Source organism: Eublepharis macularius, chromosome 1, assembly GCF_028583425.1.
Source record: "Eublepharis macularius isolate TG4126 chromosome 1, MPM_Emac_v1.0, whole genome shotgun sequence".
Classification (NCBI taxonomy): domain Eukaryota; kingdom Metazoa; phylum Chordata; class Lepidosauria; order Squamata; family Eublepharidae; genus Eublepharis; species Eublepharis macularius.
In genome coordinates this window covers 150,194,511-150,214,460 of record NC_072790.1, presented here as the reverse complement: position 1 = coordinate 150,214,460, position 19,950 = coordinate 150,194,511, and the positions used below count along the sequence as shown (strand labels likewise).

The 19,950-nt window shown below is 40.4% G+C and overlaps 2 protein-coding genes across 9 annotated transcripts in view; one reads left to right on the top strand and one right to left on the bottom strand.

Moving 5' to 3' along the window:
- The window catches only part of B3GALNT2 (beta-1,3-N-acetylgalactosaminyltransferase 2), a 92,025-nt gene extending 79,584 nt beyond the window's left edge, over nucleotides 1–12,441 (top strand). For 4 of the 5 annotated variants that reach the window (XM_055000216.1, XM_055000209.1, XM_055000201.1 and 1 more), the window contains 2 exons: nucleotides 6,442–6,498; nucleotides 11,596–12,441. In XM_055000216.1, coding sequence (XP_054856191.1) covers nucleotides 6,442–6,498; nucleotides 11,596–11,730 — 192 coding nt within the window. In that variant the 3' untranslated portion in view covers nucleotides 11,731–12,441. The remainder of the gene's footprint in view (nucleotides 1–6,441; nucleotides 6,499–11,595) is intronic. The other variant, XM_055000232.1, reaches the window with a different exon arrangement.
- A 1,526-nt stretch (nucleotides 12,442–13,967) lies between these two features.
- TBCE (tubulin folding cofactor E) overlaps nucleotides 13,968–19,950 on the bottom strand; it is a 109,486-nt gene continuing 103,503 nt past the window's right edge. For all 4 annotated transcript variants that reach the window (XM_054975090.1, XM_054975071.1, XM_054975098.1 and 1 more), the window contains 4 exons: nucleotides 18,913–18,981; nucleotides 18,330–18,389; nucleotides 15,135–15,226; nucleotides 13,968–14,876 (listed from right to left, as the gene is read on the bottom strand). In XM_054975090.1, the coding sequence (XP_054831065.1) occupies nucleotides 14,784–14,876; nucleotides 15,135–15,226; nucleotides 18,330–18,389; nucleotides 18,913–18,981 (314 nt within the window). In that variant the 3' untranslated portion in view covers nucleotides 13,968–14,783. The remainder of the gene's footprint in view (nucleotides 14,877–15,134; nucleotides 15,227–18,329; nucleotides 18,390–18,912; nucleotides 18,982–19,950) is intronic.

Here is a 19,950-nt window from a genome sequence, read left to right as displayed (position 1 = left end):
GTGTTTTTCAGAACTGGAGCCCTGACAAAGTAGTTGGAAGTGTTGTCCAGTATTTTGGTGTCCTGGAATAAGATACTGTGCCCTGTTTGAGTTAGGCTATGTTCAGCCACTGCTGATTTTTCAGGCTGTCCAAGTCTGCAGTGTCTTTCATGTTCTTTTATTCTTGTCTGGATGCTACGCTTTGTGGTCCCGATGTAAACTTGTCCACAGCTGCACGGTATACGGTATACTCCTGCAGAGGTGAGGGGGTCTCTGCTGTCTTTTGCTGATCGCAGCATCTGTTGTATTTTTCGGGTGGGTCTGAATACTGCTTGAAGGTTATGCTTTTTCATAAGCTTTCCCATCTGATCAGTAATTCCTTTGATATATGGCAAAGTGGAAAAGTGTTTTTGGCAAACATCGGGACCACAAACACTTCCAACTACTTTGTCAGACTGCACAGGGAAGCCATTGAAATTCACAAGCATAAGCAAAACTTCAACAGGAAAGAAGAAACCTTAAGAATGAACAGAGCATGGGCTCCAGTTCTGAAAAACACCAGGCCAACTAAACACTCCACACCCGACAATAGCCCTGCAGAGAAGATTAGCACATCAAGCACCAATCCATATGCAAAAGAACCTCCTCAGGATACAGTGAAGCCTCCCGCCATTAGCATTCCACACCCTGGGAAACTCTTACAGAATGACTCAGCTCAACCCCACCCCTCCTGAGTAGATACAAATGACCTACATCTTTTCCACACTGTGACACTGAGAGATCTCTGTCTTTTGGTGCTACACCTCTGAAGATGCCAGCCACAGCTGCTGGCGAAACGTCAGGAACTACAATGCCAAGACCACGGCAATACAGCCCGGAAAACCCCCAACAACCATCGTTCTCCGGCCGTGAAAGCCTTCGACAATATAACAATAGATTTCTTCTCAAGTAATGGTGTTGGAACATTGCATCCATTTTATACTTATCATACCGTAAGTATGCATGCCATCCAAAAAGCTTGTTATACCCTTCCAAATTTAACAATTTATGATTGGATAAGGACACCCATTCTTTTAGCCATACCCAACATATTGCTTCATGGTACAATCGAAAATCAGGTAATTGCATGCCACCTCTTTCTCTTGCGTCACAGAGCACTTTCATTTTGACTCTAGGTTTTCTTCCTTCCCACACAAATTCCAATATTTTCCTCTGCCATTTTTCAAACTGTTTTTTGTCCTTAACAATTGGTATCGTTTGCATCAAAAACATAACTCTAGGCAGCACATTCATTTTGATTGTAGCAATCCGACTTAACCAAGATAAGTTCAGTTTATTCCATTTTATCATATCTCTTTCAATTTGAGTCCAGAGCTTTTCATAGTTGTTTTTAAACAAGTCAATATTTTTAGCTGTCAGCTCTATTCCCAAATACTTTGTTTTTTGTACCACCTCGCAAGTCTGTTACTTCCATCAATTCTTGTTGCTTCTTCTTCGTCATATTTTTTGTTATTATTTTCGACTTCTTTTTATTTATATGAAGGCCTGCTAAACCTCCAAACTCTTTGATCTTAGCTAACAATCTTGGCAGAATTTGTACTGGGTCTTCAACTATAAACATCACATCATCTGCAAATGCTCTTAGCTTATATGAAGACCCCTTTAATTTAATCCCTTTTATATTCTCATCTTCTCTTATCTGCCTCAATAGTATTTCTAAGACCATTACAAATAACAGCGGCGACAGTGGACAACCTTGTCTTGTTCCTTTCCTTATTTCAAATTTCTCCGTCAGGTCATCATTAACACAAATTGCTGCTCTTTGGTTCTTACAGATTGTTTTTACAGCTTCTATGAACTCTTTACCTAGATCCATCTTTTTAATCGATGCAAACATAAAATCCCAATTCAAGTTGTCAAAGGCTTTCTCTGCATCCACAAAAAAAAAGCCCACTTCTTTATATGGACGCTTATGGCATTTATAACCACCCTCAAGTTGTCTTTTAATTGTCTGTTCGGTAAAAACCCTGCCTGATCATATCGTACAAAGTCCATTAGCCATATTTTAAGTCTATCTGCTAATATTCTTGCCAATATTTTATAGTCATTGTTTATTAGCGAAATTGGTCTGTAGTTTTTAACATCAGTCAATTCCTGTGACTCTTTTGGTATCAAGGTAATATTTGCCTCATTCCACGTATCTGAAAGACCCTCTCCTTTCAATATATCATTCATTACAACTCTTAAAGCTGGAGCTAGGTCTTTCTTCATTGCTTTATAGAACTTCGCTGTAATCCCGTGCGGTCCAGGTGCCTTACCAGTCTTTGCTGCATCAATTTCTTCATCTGTTATTGGAGCATTCAGCTTCTCTTCCATGCTAGTTGGTATGGTTGGTAAATCTATTCTCTGCAAATATTGATCTATGTTCTCTTGTGGTATTGCTTTCCTTTGAAATAATTTTCATAGTATTTATAAAACACTCGTTTAATTCTGTAGTGTTCTTTAATCCCCTTCTTCAATTATTCTACTAATTATTTTCTTTTCTCTTTTTTTCTTTAGTTGCTAGGCTAAATACCTTCCGGGCTTATTAGCTCCTTCTAGTTCTTTATTTTCCATTGCTCTTATTTGCTCTTGCAATATTTTAATTTCTTGTACTATTGATTTTTCCCCTGATTTCTTCTTTAATTCTTGCTCTTTTTTAAGTAATTTCTCTTGAATTAATTGAGCTTTCTCCTGCTTCCTTTTTTATCTCTGTTGTTTAATGTAATTAGTATTCCCCTTATTACTACTTTATATGTATCCCATACCACCCGGGATGAGACTTCATTATTTTTGTTAGTTTGAAAAAAATATTTTGTTTCTTTCTGTAGACATTTCATATTTTCTTGATTATGCAATAGATCTTCATTTATTCTCCATCATAATTTCTTCTGTCCCATTGCAGCTTTCCAAAGCAATGGATTATGGTCCGAACTTACTCTTGGTATTATTTCCACTTTTTTTGTCCTTAATGCCAATTCTTTAGTTGTCCAAATCATATCAATTCTTGAAAATGATTGATGTCTCGCCGAGTAGTACGTATAATCTTTGCCTTTAGGATTGTCTTTCCTCCAAATATCCTCCAGTTTTTCTTGCTCTACTAGTTCAAAAGATGATTTTGGTAGCTTCCCCAATTTCTGTTTTCCTCCTCTTATTTTTCTATCCAATTGCAGATCTACAACCCCATTGAAGTCTCCCATCATTACAATCTGTTCATATACATCTTGATCTAGTTTGTCTATTAATTCCCTATAAAATTGATCTTTAGCTCAATTGGGTGCATATATACCTATTATTAAAGTCTTATCACACACATTAATTTCCACGGCAAGATATCTCCCATTTTGATCTCGAAATACTAATTTTGAATCCAAATCTTCTTTAATATACATCACTACTCCTCTTTTCTTTTGTTTTGCTGATGCTATAAATTCTTTTCCTAGTTGTCTATGTTTTAAGAACTTGACATCTTGATCTTTCTTGTAAGCAAATTATATTACAATTTTGTTTTTTTAGCCAATGAAAAATAGTTCTTCTCTTCTGTGGTGAATTTAGTCCATTTACATTCCATGATAATGATTTGTACTCCATTCTATTTTCTTACTGATCTAGGAAAGTCATCTGCATTCTCAGAGAGAAACTCCTCTATTTCCTGTCTTGATTTAATTATAACTCTCAAGCCATTAAAGTAGAAGCTCAACCCTTCTGGTATTTCCCATCTGTACCTAATGTCTTTCTCTCTCAGCTTCTGAGTCAGTTCTCTCTATTTTTTCCTCTCTTGGAGAATTCTTCTAGGTACCTCTTTCATTATCTTGATCCTACTTCCCTCCAGCGATAGGGGATTCACAAAATGTCTTTGGATAATCTCTTCTCTCATTCTTTTCGTTATTAACTGCACAATAATGTCTCTTGGTAGGTTCTTTTGTTGTGCATATGCGGAATTGACCCTATATACTAGATCCAAATTTACAGTAATTTCTTCTGGTTGTTTATTCAGAAATTCTACTAAAATATCCGTCATTTGGTCTTGTACATTTTGCGCCATCAATTCTGGAACGCCCCTAAATCTTAGTTGTTTTTCTGTTGCCTTACATTCCATCATTGCCATCCTCTCCTGCATCACTTGATTTTCCGTCTTTGCATTTGTAGCTAAATCATTAGTCTTCTGTTCCACTTCTTGCACCTTGTTGTTTGTTGCTTGTAGTTCATTTTTGATCCCCTCCATATTCTTAGCCAATTACGCCACCTTCGTTTTAATTACATCTTTCAAATCTTTTACCAATGTTTCATGCATCTTTTGTATCGATTGGTTCAGTTCTTTATAACCTTCTGTAACTTTCTTCTCCAGTCCTTCAATCGCTGCATCTACTGAGGCTTGCCACTCTTTATCTAATTTTTTCGCCATACTTGGACTTGGCTTAGAGCCCCCCCACGTGTCCGCTCTCTTCCTTAAATCCGTTTTGTATTTTTTCTGTTTTCCCCTTAATATTACTCACTTTACTGGTCTCGATAAAAGAAAAAAAATCCAGTTTGGATCCAAAATGTCGGGCGCAATTTCTCTATGGTAACTGGAATCGCTTCTTCCCTCAGCTACAATGGCGTATTTCCTGTTCCTTTAGTCCCAATTTCTCGCGATGCTTACTTTTGTTTTGCTTCCGGGTCCTCTTCTTGCTGTTCTTCCTGCTTCCCGCTTGTTCTTGTCCTCTGTAGGCATACGTTGTCTCCTCCTCTCTCAATCTCCTCTCCTCTCACGATGTTTCAATGCTATTTCCCAGCTCCCTCCTCCTCTCTCACGCTGGTTATCTCTCTTCAAACTGCAAGTATGCGTAAACCTTTATATTGCTCTTTTTGTCTTCAAAAGCTTGCCAAGTTAGGGATTTCTTACTCAAATGCTGTTCCTTATTGTTTCCTCTATTTAATTAAGTCTTATTACTTTAATATCTGGTCTTTTTTCTGCTTTTTCTGTTCAAAAGTCCGATAACAATCTTTACCTTGCGCTGCTTTCTCGGGTTGTCTGTGCTGTTTCCTCCGTTTCTAGTTGGTCAAATCTAGTACTCAGGTATTGTCGAAGGCTTTCACAGCCGGAGAACGATGGTTGTTGTGGGTTTTCCGGGCTGTATTGCCGTGGTCTTGGCATTGTAGTTCCTGACATTTCGCCAGCAGCTGTGGCTGGCATCTTCAGAGGTGTAGCACCAAAAGACAGATCTCTCAGTGTCACAGGGTCAGATCACACTGTGACACTGAGAGATCTCTGTTTTTTGGTGCTACACCTCTGAAGATGCCAGCCACAGCTGCTGGCAAAATGTCAGGAACTACAATGCCAAGACCACGGCAATACAGCCCGGAAAACCCACAACAACCTGGTACTGAGGCTTGGTTTCTGATGATCTTATGCCAATTCAATGACTCCAGAGGTACTGCAGAGTTAGTAGCTCGCCCTTCTCCAAGGGGACCTCAAGGTGGTGGGGAGAATCCTTGATTCAGAACCACCCCCCCGTCACCGAGATCACAAACTCTCGGGGCCGCGTAGCATTCAGGACCCCCTTCTCCCTGAAGGGGGGACGGTAGCAGGCGTTCAAGTGCCTCACTTCCCAAAAACAGTATCTCGGATAGCCCAGCTCCCTAGGCTACTTCAGATCACCATTAATCCCAAACTGGAAGTCAGTAGCATGGCATCCTCATCACTTCTGCCATTGCCAGTGGAATCCAAGGCTGCAGGTGCACCTCAGTGGTATGGGCAGAAGGCTGGAAAGTGTACACCACCTCCTCTTAACTCATGACACCCTGCCATGAGGTCTAGGGATTACTGCCCACCCTTCCCCAGGACCTGCTTTGCTACTACTGGCAAGGCAATGCAAGCTTCTAAGGCAAAATAAGTTGAATAAGGTTGTCAGTTGTTGGATAAAATGGGGATTAAGATCTGTCAGACCTTTGGGTCTGTGCTTCAATTTAATTGGGATGTTTTCTGATTTGGTGTGAGAAAGGGTTAATGTAAGAACTATATGCCTTGGAAGGGGGGATAGATCTATAGCTCTACCATAATGTCTGCAAGTAGAAAGTCAGTTGGGTACCTGGGAAAGCTTTGCTTTGATGCTGCAAAGCAGTCTGGAATATAAGCCAGGTTGTTTAGAAGAGGAGTAGAAGAGTAAGAAAACTGTGAAAGAAGGATTTGTCAAGGCAAGGTAGAATTGCCAGATACTGGTTTCAAAAACCACAGCTAAAACAACCTATGTCTTCATGTGTCTGAACAGAACGATATACCTGTTCTGTTCTCTAAAATATGGATGTCAAGGCAGCTATATTTTACAGAAGTGTTGTAGATAAGAATGCAGAAAAATTAGTCAAAGCATCTGCATTAGGCATCCAGTTTTAGTTCTGATTTTCAGTCTTGAGATTAACTTAATTGCTTTTTTTTATACATAGGGTGAAGATGTGAGTATGGGTATTTGGATGGCAGCAATTGGGCCCAAACGATATCAGGTATGTATTTACTAGGGGTATCAACTAATTAAAGAATTTTTATGATTGATATATTCCTGAACAAAACGATCAATTACATTTAAATGAGTGTACATATTATTAAAATATCAATAAATATCCTTTCCAGAGCTACTCAATTTCATCAGCAATTTACCACACAGTTATAAGTAAAACCAGTTTAATTGTATAGTACTACAAAAGTAGTTTCATAAGCTCATGGGGAGCTTTGAACTCACCTCAAACAGTTTTGTGGCAAGATATTTTTAATTCCACTCTAATAGTGTATTTGGCCCTTATAGGAACCTCTTTGGCTGGCTCTTTGGATCCTGGAATAATTTGATTAGTTTGAACTTGATTAAAATTCAGCTTTTAAGTAGAAACATTTTGAAAAAAATAATACTTGTTCATAATAACATTTATTATTACATGAAGTGTACTGGTTTCATGCTATTTCTTAAGCGTCATGGTTTCAAAGATTTGTTCTTAAAGTTTCTTTACATAGGCTCAGTCACACAAAGCATTTTTCCACACAGGTCTTCTTTAAGAGAATAAACTTCAGATTCATTCAGGCCTTTCCACTTAGCTTGCCTGATTTAGATAGATTAATCTCTCACTCAGATATACATAGACTTTCTCTCTCAGGTGCCCAGAGTTTGCCTGCTCTAGACACAGTTCATATTTCCACACAGGTTGCCTAACTGAAATAGAACGAGAATCCTTTCAGGCTTCCACACAGGTTGCCTGCTTTGCTCAGACTGAATGTTTTCTCTCAGACATGTAGTTCAGCTTCCACACAGGTTGCCTGCTTTGTCAAGACTGAATGTTTTCTCTATACTCAGTAACTAAAAAACTGCAGTTCACTCCACTCCTAGAGTACTGCTACTGTCCAATCAGATTTCACTCCAGTCATACTTCTCAATTCCGCCTATACTGTCCGTCATCAACCAATCATCTCTCTCACTCATCCTTCTCCCCCACCCCCCGCCATTCTTCTTCAGTAAAACATCAAGCATTTAAAGAAACACACTTAAAATCATTACAGGGTCCACTTTACAAAGTGGTTGTTTAGTATTGCTGAATATTTGTTAAACACTGTGAGAGAAAAACTTATGCTAGAAACAGCGAGACATCAGTTTTAACAAGAAAATAACCTGTTAGAGATGAGCACAAAATGGGGAAAAAACCCAAAACGTACGTTTTGCGTTTCGTCATGTTCCACGAATCACGGAACATGAACTTCCACGAAATTGTCCCATTTCATGATATGATTTGTTAGTTTCGTGATTCGTCAGAACCTGGCAACAGCCCCCTTCCTACCCAGAAATGCCAAACTCGCAGGGAGACTTCAGCAGGCTCTCTTCCACCCACCCTCCCAGTTTGGCCAAGATTGCAAACCGTTGACCGGAACGTGGTCAGTGGGAAGGGTGGGAAGTGCTGCAAGAGTGCTTGACTGAAACGGGGACCAAGACTTGCTGGATCAGGACAGGAGGACGACGAAGGATTACCAGCTGCAGTGTGGTGCTGGGCTGGGGGGGATGGAGTGAGGGGTGGACTGCAGGCATGGACAGTCCCAAGAGTTTGAGATGTGGAGGAGCTGTTTCTCCAAAACCCTGCCAGTCATCCTGAGATCCCCCCTTGTCATCTTCCTCACAAATGTTGAAGATATCCACTTTCACTCCTGCCAGCGGTGAGACCTGTTATGCCTCCTCCACAGCCCCTGCAGGCAGATCTACAGTAGGAGTATCTGGTGCCTCCCAAGACCTCCCCCCTCCAGTATTGCTGAGCACCGATGGACAACCTGGACAAGTTTTGCACTTCTTTCCCCCACGACCACCCTTGCCCTCCATTCTACGCCTCATAGTGCTACACACAAAAATAATTTGGAAACAAAAGAAACAAGAAAACTTTTAGGCGTTTGAGCCCTCAGCAGAGGAACCCAGAAACCTTGGCCCTCGAGCCTAGCAGTGGTCCTGAGAGGGGGGGGTGAGAGCCCTAAATCACCACACAGACACCCGGCCAGATGGGACAGGTGCTCAAATTAAAATTAAAGAAAACAAAAGAGAGTGTGACCCCTCAGGTGAATAACCCACTAAGCTAGGCCCCAGAGCCAGGCTGTGGCCCTGAGACAGGGCTTGGGGGAGGGGAGAGCCCCTAAACACCACAGAGACACCTGCCCAGGTGGGAGAGGTGCTCTAAATAAAAGTAAAATCCACAAAATAGGTGCACAATAAAAGAGAGAGCAAACAGAAGAGTGAGGCCCTCAGGCAAGGAACCCACAAAGCTTGGCTCCAGAGCCAGGCAGTGGCCCTGAGACTGGGCTTGGGGAGAGGGCCCCAAAACCACTACACAGATACCTGCCCAGGCGAGAAAGGTGCACAAAATAAAACCAAAGGAAACAACAAGAGTGTGAGCCCTCAAAAGAACAGAGAAAGAATTAAGAAGACACAAAGACAGAAAAAATAAGGGAGGCCTCAGTCAAGCTAGGCCCCAGAGCCAGGCAAAGGCCTGAGACTAGGGTGGGGTGGAGGAAAAAAGGCACCCTCACCCAAAGACCTTCCCAGCAAAGACAAGTGAGGAAAATAGAGGCTTTTCAGTCTCTTTTGAAGCAGCAGCAAATCCAGCCAAAAGCTCCCAACTCCTCTCTCTCTCACGCCAAATCCCAGCAACAGATCCTCCCTCTCTCTGGAACTAAAAGCACGAAGCAGAGAGAGGTGCCTTATATAACAAATGCTCACACAGAGCAGAACAGGAGGTCTTTGGTTGGAAGACCAACCTGCCTAACAGGGTTTGGAGGGATGAGATTGGTGTTCCCATGGCTACAGAAGGCCCATTACTTCAGTTGCCTAGGGGATTAACCCCCCTGCTCCTCGCTGTATAAGGCAAAATGGAAGCTCTCCAATTGGCAAGGAGAGCTGCCTATGAAGGTTAATGTGGGCTAAGATTGGGATTTCCAATGGCAACAAAAGGTCTGCAGACATTCTGGCCCTATGTTCCCTAGGGAATCAATGGATTGGCACCAGCCTGTCTGGCATCATGAATCGTTCACAAATCGAATGAATTGGGCCAAAAAGTCAAGAATTTCATGAAAACCGCAGCCCCACAAAACGCATTTTCACGAAACACGAATCGGCCCAATTCGTCACAAAATTTTATTTGTATTTTGATTCATGCCTATGTCTACCTCCTATCCCTCCCTTAAGAGTTTTCTGACAAGCTAAACCCCTATAGAATTTCTTGCTTGTCAGGAGTTTAATAAACTAATAAGCTTTAGTAATTGCAGAGCTCCGTAGAATAGGAACAGAGCTCCGTAGAAACAAAACATACAGGGAAAACCCAAAAAGCTCCCAGCATAAATAAAGTGTGTTTAATCAATGCAAACTACTTACCCAACTGAGAGAAGGGAAATTCTTTCTTCTGTGAATGTAAGATGAAAATTTGGCTAATTACGGAGTCATTTATTTGTTTTGTGAATTTTCCTGCTAGTCAGATTATTGCTTTTTTATAATACACTAAGACTAGGTATCATTAGTCTAGTCCTACGTTTCCTAAACTTTTGATGTCTGATCTAGAGATTTGGGTTTCTTATTCTGGATTAAAACTCACTTCGTTCAAGATCTTGAACGACAAGATCTTCGGCGACAAGATCTTGGCAGGCCCAGGTGTTGTCAGACAGAGTTCCACCAGTTTGGGGCCAGGACCAAGAAGGCCCTGGCCCTGGTTGAGGCCAGGGACCACCAGTAGGTGCTTACCAGCTGATCTCAGCACCCTCCAGGGAGTATATAGGAAGAGACAGTCCCTCAGGTATGCTGGTCCCAGTCTGTTTAGGGCTTTATAGGTTGATACCAAAACCTTGAACCTGATCTGGAACTCCACGGAAAGCCAGTGTAGCTGCTATAGAACTGGAGTTACATGTTACATTAGGAATAAACTATTATATAATTATCACATTTTAACAAATCCAACCCATGTGGGTAAGTTTTTTTTATCAGAAGCAATGGTGGTATCACCCTTGTGGTATACTTTCCCTAGAAAAGAGCAAGAGTCCAGTATCACAGATAAGACTGACATAATTTGTGATAGGGTATGAGCTTTTGTGAGTCACAGCTCTGTGACTGTCAGCTGTGACTCACAAAAGCACATACCCTCTTATATGTGCTACTGGACTCTTGCTCTTTTCTACTGCTACAGACAGGCTACCCATCTTGATCCCTAGTGAAATTTGCTCTGGCCCTTCTGTTCCCCAATGCTGAAACAGGGTGCTATCAGTCACATAACTTATTCAACAATTATCTCTAACTTCTGATCAATGATATGGAGCTTTTATTGCTGTTTCATTTAGGTTTTTGTGCTAATTTTTATTTTTACTGTGTTTAACTGTGATTATCTATTTTTCTGTTAAGGTGCATTGAATAATTAATTAGAACATTAGACATTGTTTCTCAGTAATTTCAGTGGTATGAGAGCCACTGATGCAATTAAAAGATGTTAGCTGAAAAGTTTTCTCTGATCATGTGGTGAGTGATGTATGGCCTGCTGGCTGATTCATTCTATACATGAAAAAGCTCTCAATGATTTGTCCAAACCATAAAAAATTAATGTGAAATTCTGAAGAAAAAAAAACTGCATAGACATTTAGTTTTCTTCAGCTTTCACTATATTAAGTAGATCTTTGGTAATTCATTCCCTATCTTAAACCAGAACTTAACATTACATCTACTCTAAATTGGTTCTATATTTATTAATAGAACCAATATTTATTAATGTAGGGATTACAGTAGTTCCTACAGCATGCACCTGAAACTTGCTGCTGTTTCACCTTTTCTCAGAGTTGATAATATTCTGTTCAAAACCAGGTTTTCCTGGGCCCTAATACCCCAGAAAATTATTTTTCATGCTGTCAGTTGTACATGAAATGCAAGTTATATTATCTGGTAACAAGAACAAAGTTAAACGGCTCTGTGTCCTCAGAGTGCATCTGTTTAATGGTTTTATTAACAGTGGCTTGTCAAAAAGTTACTCACTGTTCATTACAGTTATCCTTAAGGCAGACATGTCCCTTTCTTATTAAGGAGCCACTGAAATTTCTCTCTTAAACAGGACAATTTGTGGTTATGTGAGAAGACATGTGAGAGTGGTATGCTGTCTTCTCCTCAGTATTCTCCACAGGAACTTACAGATCTATGGAGAATAAAAGAACTTTGTGGAGATCCCTGTAAATGCGAAGAGAGCTGAAGACTTTACAAAACAAAATGCAGTGGCTCCACCTGGACAGCGTCTAATAGAAGTTTTCAGTTATACATTAGATAGGGGAATACTCATAAGGTAACTTCTCAGAAATCTCCAAAAAAATTGCATTAATTCTACATGTAGATTGACATTTGAGACAAATGCACCAAGTGTCTGTCAGTACCAATTATGCCCCTCCCCTTTATGGTTATACGAAGTGAGATGTGTGCATTTATCACAGGTGGCGAACTACACATATTTATCCTTCATGTAGGTAATTTCTCTTGTGAACTGGCCCTTATTGCAATGTTTGCACATTCAATTTATTTTTTAAACAGATATATCCTAGGTTTGATTACTCTTCAGTACAGTGTTTCTCAAACTGGAGCCCAGAAACCCCTGGAAGGGGGGCAGGCTGAAAGTTCATGGTAAGGACAGAGCACAAGCAGCAATTCTAAGTCTATCTGGCTCATGTGAAAATAGTGTGCTCTCAGTTTTCTAGGAATATCAGGGGAAAGAAAAGGGTTCCTCCCTCTTTTGAAGGGAAGGAACGCACAGAGCTCCAGTTCACCTCAGAGCACCAACCAGAAAATGTTGCTGGGAACCAACAGGAAATCTAATTGGTTTACAGGCACCAGGGAGGTAAACCCCTATTGCAGTCATCAGTTACTTTTGACATAACTGAACTACCTTTCATTTTATATTCCCGCCCCCCGCAGCCTGACAGCTGATAGTTTAAAGGGCCCCTTTCCTGCCGCTTGCAAGTGGCAGGGAAAAGGGCCCTTTAAACTATCAACTGGCAAACAGCAGGGGGGATCCCCCCGCCACCTGCTAGTTTAAAGGGCCCTGCCACTTGCAAGCAGCAGGGTCCTTTAAATGGCACAAACCCCAGCCCCCCACTAACCTTGGTTCTGCTGCTGGGGTGGTAGAGGCCACGGCCCAGTAGCAGCAGCTCCAACCTTCTCTGCCACCCTGCGGGGCCACGGCCTCCTCCTCCTCCTCCGTGGCGGCCATTTGAGGGGTAGGAAGGCCCTTTTTGGCCTCCTCTGCCACTGCGCAGGCTCGCAGGGTGGCGGAGAAGGCCGGAGCTGATGCTGCTGGGCCACAGCCTCCACCACCCCAGCAGCAGAGCCAAGGTAAGTGGGGAGCTGGGGCTAGGGTTTGGGCTGTTTAAAGGGCCCTGCCACTTGCAAGCAGCAGGAAAGGGCCCTTTAAACTATCTGCTGCCAGGTGGCGAGGGGGGATCCCCCCCCTGCCGCCTGCCAGCTGATAGTTTAAAAGGACCTGCTTAAACTGGCCCTTTAAAGGGCCAGGTAGGTGGGTTGGAGGGGACAGGGGCTAAGTGGAGGAGTTGAGGAGTGGGGGTGCTGGGAGAAAACCCAGCCCCCTGAATCACTTTGAAATGTTCTGAATCTTTATGGAGCATTCTGAAGCTATTCAAATACCCAAACCTAAAGCGGCTTGCCGTTTTGGGTTTTCCTGAATATTTTCGTGGTGCACACCCCTCGATGACAATAGTAATGGTGGTTTTAAATTGATTACTAGGAGCTGAGATGCTGATATTTTTCTATTTCTATTAGCAACTTTTTGAAAGTGTTTCCAAGTCTTTTTTCACTCCGTTTCTCAGTCAATGTTTTATCTAGAAATTAACCAGAAGGGAAGTTTCTTGCAGTCTCCAGTGCAAAGTCTCTTCCAACCAAAGGCTAAGATTTTTTACAATTTGGGTCAGGGTCACTTGAGTTGTGGCCATATAGTATCTGTTGCCCTTTAAGATCTGATGTTGTAGGCCACATTTTGGACAAAAAAAGGGACAATTAAAAATACAATTAAGACAAGGTAAAAACCCAACAAGTAATAATCCACTATAGTAAATAACACAGAGCTGTCTCTTCCCTCTGTTAACTGAAGACTCTTTCTGAAGACTTTAACCTTGCTTTTAAAGTGGGAGCTGGTAAGGGTCTCACTGTATTTTGCCAACGATATTTGTGGCTTACTGCCCATGTTTTGAAAAGGAGCTGCTGTTGTGTGCTGGTGAATTTTTAAAATTGGGGGTGGACTGCTTTGGTTGCTAGTGTTTGGGAACCACTGCTATAGTAGACTTAAAGCCAAATGCCTAACTTAAACAATTTATTTTATCAACAAATTAGTTGGCATTAGTAGGTACAAATGTAAATAAACTTGACCTTTTATGCTGTAGGGAGAAAAAAGAACAAGGACTTGAACTAAGTTCAGGAATACGGGTGTGCCAGTGTAAGAATCTTTTAATCAAGCCTGAAGTTCCATGTCAACATGCTTCTTTATAGAGCACAAATGCAAGATTACATAAATAGTGGTTTATTAAAGTTTAAAGAATCCAAGTGATACTGAGATGTTTTTAATGCTATGAGTCAGATTCATTAACATGAATCAGCTATCGATCTTTCATGCAGCTGGCAGTTAGGAAAGGTGATTCTGTGATTCTGCCTCTGAAAGGTGATTCTGCGGTAATTCTGTCTCTTCCCCTTTCTATCTTGAAGTACATTGGAGTTTTCCCCATGCAACGCTGGGCACAGAATCAATCCATAAATATTCTTTTAAGTGCAGCAGTCATTGCTTGTTAGAAATATGACCAGTGGGCTATACAGGAAATAAAAATACCTTGCCTAGTTTTCTATGGGTTGAATACTATGTCTCCCACTGAAGTGAGGAGCGGGATGGTTCCTTTAACACAAGAAAATTATAGGATTTATGTAGGCTTTTTAAAAACTGCATATCAAATTCCCACTGATTATTCTATATGTTAATTAGTAATTTAGCATAGTCATGGATTTTACTTGTTTTCACTATAAACTGCTTAAACTTCCCTATTTCCAATAGTAGGTATGAAAGTATTCTTAAAAGACATTTAATGCCACAAGCTACAGGAACCAATAATTTATTTGGTAAGTAGCTTTCCACTAAGAAAAAATCATGGTTCTTCCAAAAATATACAGTTAACACTCAACGTATGTACATTTAATTGTAGAGTTTCTGCAAGCAGCCTGTCATCAATGCTCTTCAAAAACTTCATTTTTCGGCTGCTACCAGCGCACTAGAATGCAGTCTTCATTTTCAATAGAGTAAAACTGTAAGGGCTTGAGGTCGTTGTCCAGTTCAAATTCTTTGCCCTTCATCTAGGACAAGAAAAGTGTTGTTAGGATCATGCATTTTAACACTACATAATTTTTTGAAAAGACTAAGTTTTGGGGGTCAAACCACCTCTACTAAGAGCTGAACAGTGGCAACAATTATAGTATGACTGCTTTCCTTTTAAAAGAATTAATTCAATAGTGTGTTAGAGTTCAATGTTGACTTTTAGCAGTGTGAAAAGTTGTATTATTCTGAATTAAGTCTGAATTAATGTATTGTCACATTACTGAATTTAAGCTTACTTTAGAACTTTCATAGGATAGTTTCAGTTTTGAACCTGGAATTCGAAGTAGACGATACAGCAATCCTTTCAGCTTCTGAATAGTCATTGAATCTGTACAGGAAAAAAATTAATTAAATCTCTCCATCTGAGGCATTTACACCACAACAACTTAAGTTCTAGCAGACAACAATGAAAGTAAGATTTTGCAACTCTGAGGAAGCAATTACTAACATTATCTCAGTGTGACATTGTTACTACTTTGACAAAATTATAAGTCTGATTAAGCCAAATTGGAGAACTTCCAGTTGATGTATACATACTGACCTAAGTGACCTTCAGGATTTAGTCTGACACTAAGAGTAAAGGCCGTTCCCTCTACAGAAAACAAGAATTCTGAGACTTCATGTCTTGATCAGCAAGTTATGTATACTAATTAGTTCCCAACAGATTTGCCATAGTTTAATGCACTTAATGTATTCTGAACCAATACATATGAACAGGAAGGTATTTTTATAACAAGACTTGAATGACTAAATTAAACAAAATCAAATTCTAATAATGCAAAATATTGGCTGTTTTGGCTAATTTTCCCTGTTTCTTTTAAAGCTTTATCTGATGGCACAGCAATAGTGAGTTATTCCTCTATTGTCACAAAATGTATCTAGGTAAATATTTTTCTATAAACTTTTTGGAAAAGCTGTATCATTTTATGCAACTTGTGATAAATGTGATTTTTATTTTAGAATAAATACTTTTCAAAATACAGTATTCAAGATGTTTTATTGAATGGCACACGTACTACTGCATTAAGACATGGTAATGAAGGTGGTAACAGCTTTAAACAAAGAGCCTTAAAGCAGAGGGGGTTTTTTTCTGAAAGTAAAGGTGTTTTAACAATAAACACTATTTTTATTTATGCTGGCATCCTTCCTAAACAAGATTAGACTATGAACACTTAATCAAGCACATTATTAGCAAAATGTTGTAAGCATTTTACAAATATTAATCTAATTTGAATTCAGTACATTCACAGCAAAATGACATTCAGACACTTTATCCTGCCTTGCCAACATCATTTGATGGAGGTCCAGTTTTCACTGAGAATTAGCATTTAAGTGAGAACTAGCCAACACTTTTGTATAAGGAACCCTCTTGTATGGAAGAACATGCTATCATGTGAGCCTCCACTTAAATTGACACAGCCCAGACACAAGTTTAACAACTATAAAGAAGTATTGTCGAAGGCTTTCACGGCCGGAGAATGATGGTTGTTGTGGGTTTTCCGGGCTGTATTGCCGTGGTCTTGGCATTGTAGTTCCTGACGTTTCGCCAGCAGCTGTGGCTGGCATCTTCAGAGGTGTAGCACCAAGAGACAGAGATCTCTCAGTGTCACAGTGTGGAAAAGATGTAGGTCATTTGTATCTACTCAGGAGGGGTGGGGTTGAGCTGAGTCATCCTGTAAGAGTTTCCCAGGGTGTGGAATGCTAATGGCGGGAGGCTTCACTGTATCCTGAGGAGGTTCTTTTGCATATGGATTGGTACTTGATGTGCTAATCTTCTCTGCAGGGCTATTGTCGGGGATATCATCTAGACCACGCACTTCAGGCAAATGGCTACTCCAGAAATGAAATCCGAAGAGCAATCAAACCCAGGATGAATCAAACAACCAAGGAAAAACAGTCTCCTACAGGAAAAGTGTTTTCGCCATATATCAAAGGAATTACTGATCAGATGGGAAAGCTTATGAAAAAGCATAACCTTCAAGCAGTATTCAGACCCACCCGAAAAATACAACAGATGCTACGATCAGCAAAAGACAGTAGAGACCCTCTCACCTCTGCAGGAGTATACCGTATACCCTGCAGCTGTGGACAAGTTTACATCGGGACCACAAAGCGTAGCATCCAGACAAGAATAAAAGAACATGAAAGACACTGCAGACTTGGACAACCTGAAAAATCAGCAGTGGCTGAACATAGCCTAACGCAAACAGGGCACAGTATCTTATTCCAGGACACCAAAATACTGGACAACACTTCCAACTACTTTGTCAGACTGCACAGGGAAGCCATTGAAATTCACAAGCATAAGCAAAACTTCAACAGGAAAGAAGAAACCTTAGAATGAACAGAGCATGGTTTCCAGTTCTGAAAAACACCAGGCTAACAAAACATTCTATCCCCGACAATAGCCCTGCAGAGAAGATTAGCACATCAAGTACCAATCCATATGCAAAAGAACCTCCTCAGGATACAGTGAAGCCTCCCACCATTAGCATTCCACACCCTGGGAAACTCTTACAGGATGACTCAGCTCAACCCCACCCCTCCTGAGTAGATACAAATGACCTACATCTTTTCCACACTGTGACACTGAGAGAGCTCTGTCTTTTGGTGCTACACCTCTGAAGATGCCAGCCACAGCTGCTGGCGAAACGTCAGGAACTACAATGCCAAGACCACGGCAATACAGCCCGGAAAACCCACAACAACCAACTATAAAGAACATTAAGGGTTTTACAAGAGCTTAAATATATATGGCATAGACTAAAGTTTGCCATGGGGCTAATGATTACTACTCAAATCACCCTTCACTGTTCTATATTTTGTTCTCAACATGTAGCAGTCTTCTGCCTGTGAGTGAAACTGATCCCATCATATGTGCCCCTACCTATATGAGATGGGTTCACCATATATACAACAAAATAAGGAAAAAATGTTTTATACATATATGCAAGTCCCTAACCACTGATCATGCCTTATTCGTAAAGGATGTTAACTTCAGTCTAAGCACTCACTGTGAAACACGCACTATTTTAGTAAAACTAGAACACCTGGCTGACTGTTCAGCACATCCTAAGTAATGGAAGAAGCCTACTTGGAGTGCTTTTGCAGAGAGATTTTAATATCTGAAAAGTATATTTTTGTTTTGTTCTTCAAGCCAACAATCTTATCGAGATGCTTCTGACATTGCAGTTAGACACAGGATAATTACAATGGTTTTGAAAAGATATGCAAATGTCAGAACTTTAAAACACAAGGCTCACTGCTGAGACTCCAGGAAGAGTTACTTCCCACAAGTGCAAGGCAACTGTTTTGTCTGATGAAGGAAGTCTGGCCTCTACAGCTTCACTTCTACCACTAATGCAAAGAAATCTTTCGATCACAAAATATTTTTATACTCCTCGAAATACAACACAGATTCCTGTCCCTACCTGGAAGTTTCTTCTCTACGGGCTTCAGATCAGGTTTATCAGGACACTTTATAGTCAAAGCTTAAGGAAAAAAGCGATGTGAAAAATATTAGGTAAATCAGCCATTTATCAAACATTTGTCAATTCTCCATTTCAGTTCTTTATAGGGCTATTTCTACACAAACTTGTTCTACATGGTACACAAAATCATTATCAGAAAGCAGTAGTCACTGAACTTCAATGCCCAACTCAGTAGTTTAAAAACTTTCCCCTCAACAGCAGGCATCATGAATACACTGGAAAAAAAACATTAAACCTAGACTCTGGTAATGGCTGAATCACCTTTCATACAGAATTTTATGAAAATGAACCCTACAACCCTTTGCTGATTTCTGAGGCCTGGAGAAGTTATAGAGAAATGGAATAAGCCATCTATTGTATAGTCTGTCTGTTGGGGATGTGTGAACCATGTGAACTCAGATACCATGAAAGAGATTTAACCTGCCCTGAATTCCACATCTTATTATAGTACTATATTTTATTCGTCTAAAAAATCATTTGTACTTATACAACTAGTACACATCTTACTAATGTCATGTCTTACACAGCAATTGATTTTTCAGGGAAAAGGGCTGTTCTTTTTTCAGCTCTCCATCTTCAGGGGTGCCATACTCTTAAGAAAAAAACAGCAAAAATAGATTAGATTAGTTTTACATGCCTAAAACACAGTAATAATTCAAGGTGCAAGTTGGCTAAATGGAAGGGGACATGCCCCCTGTAGAATTTGAAGTTTTCCTAAGATTTCTAGTTGGTACTCACACAATACCCATAAATGGCTGCAAAGCTAAAATAGAAAAAAACAAGTTTTGCTGTCATGGAAAAGCAGATGTAACAGATTTGTGGCATTCATCATCCAATGTCTACTATGTAGAACAGGGAATCAAGGCAGTGACTTGCCAGTCACACAACACTGAACAACTTCCAAAAACCTCCACATAGACTGAAATCATCATAACAACAGCCATATATTTGCTAACAGATGAGGCTTCATCTTGAATGAACAAGCAAATCTATGACAGATTGATTCTGCAGGTCTCCATGCCCAGTTAAGGGTCTCCTGCACCAAAGGTTCAAACACACCTAAAATATTCAAGTATTAAAGTATGCCCTAGGGCAAGTTACATCATTTGGGTTTGCACTTACTTTATTTTTTTTAAAGCATCAAGTTAATGATAATGATTTTGACATAGTCAAATGCTGTTAGGGTGAGATATTAAGTCTTCAAAATCTGTACTTTGCATTAGGACCCTTTGGATTTGAAACTTAGAAAATCCAGAATTTCTGAATATCTGGAACTCCATTAAAGTCAACAGGAATAGCCATTTTCCACTTGAAAACAAGAAAAAGGCAAACTACTTTTTACATGTTTTCCCTCAGCCCGCTGACCCTTTCCAAGCACCTATGCCAGCCTCAAAGAGTAGAGAAGATGTGGTCCCTTCTTACATGCCCAGGGTAATGCCGCTTTGGGGTCAGGAAGCAATTTTTCCCAAGCCAGTTTGACTAGGGAGCCTGACTGTGTTTTGCCATCTTCTGGGCATGGAGCAGGGGTCACGGGGGATGTGTGGGGAGGAGGTAGTTGTGA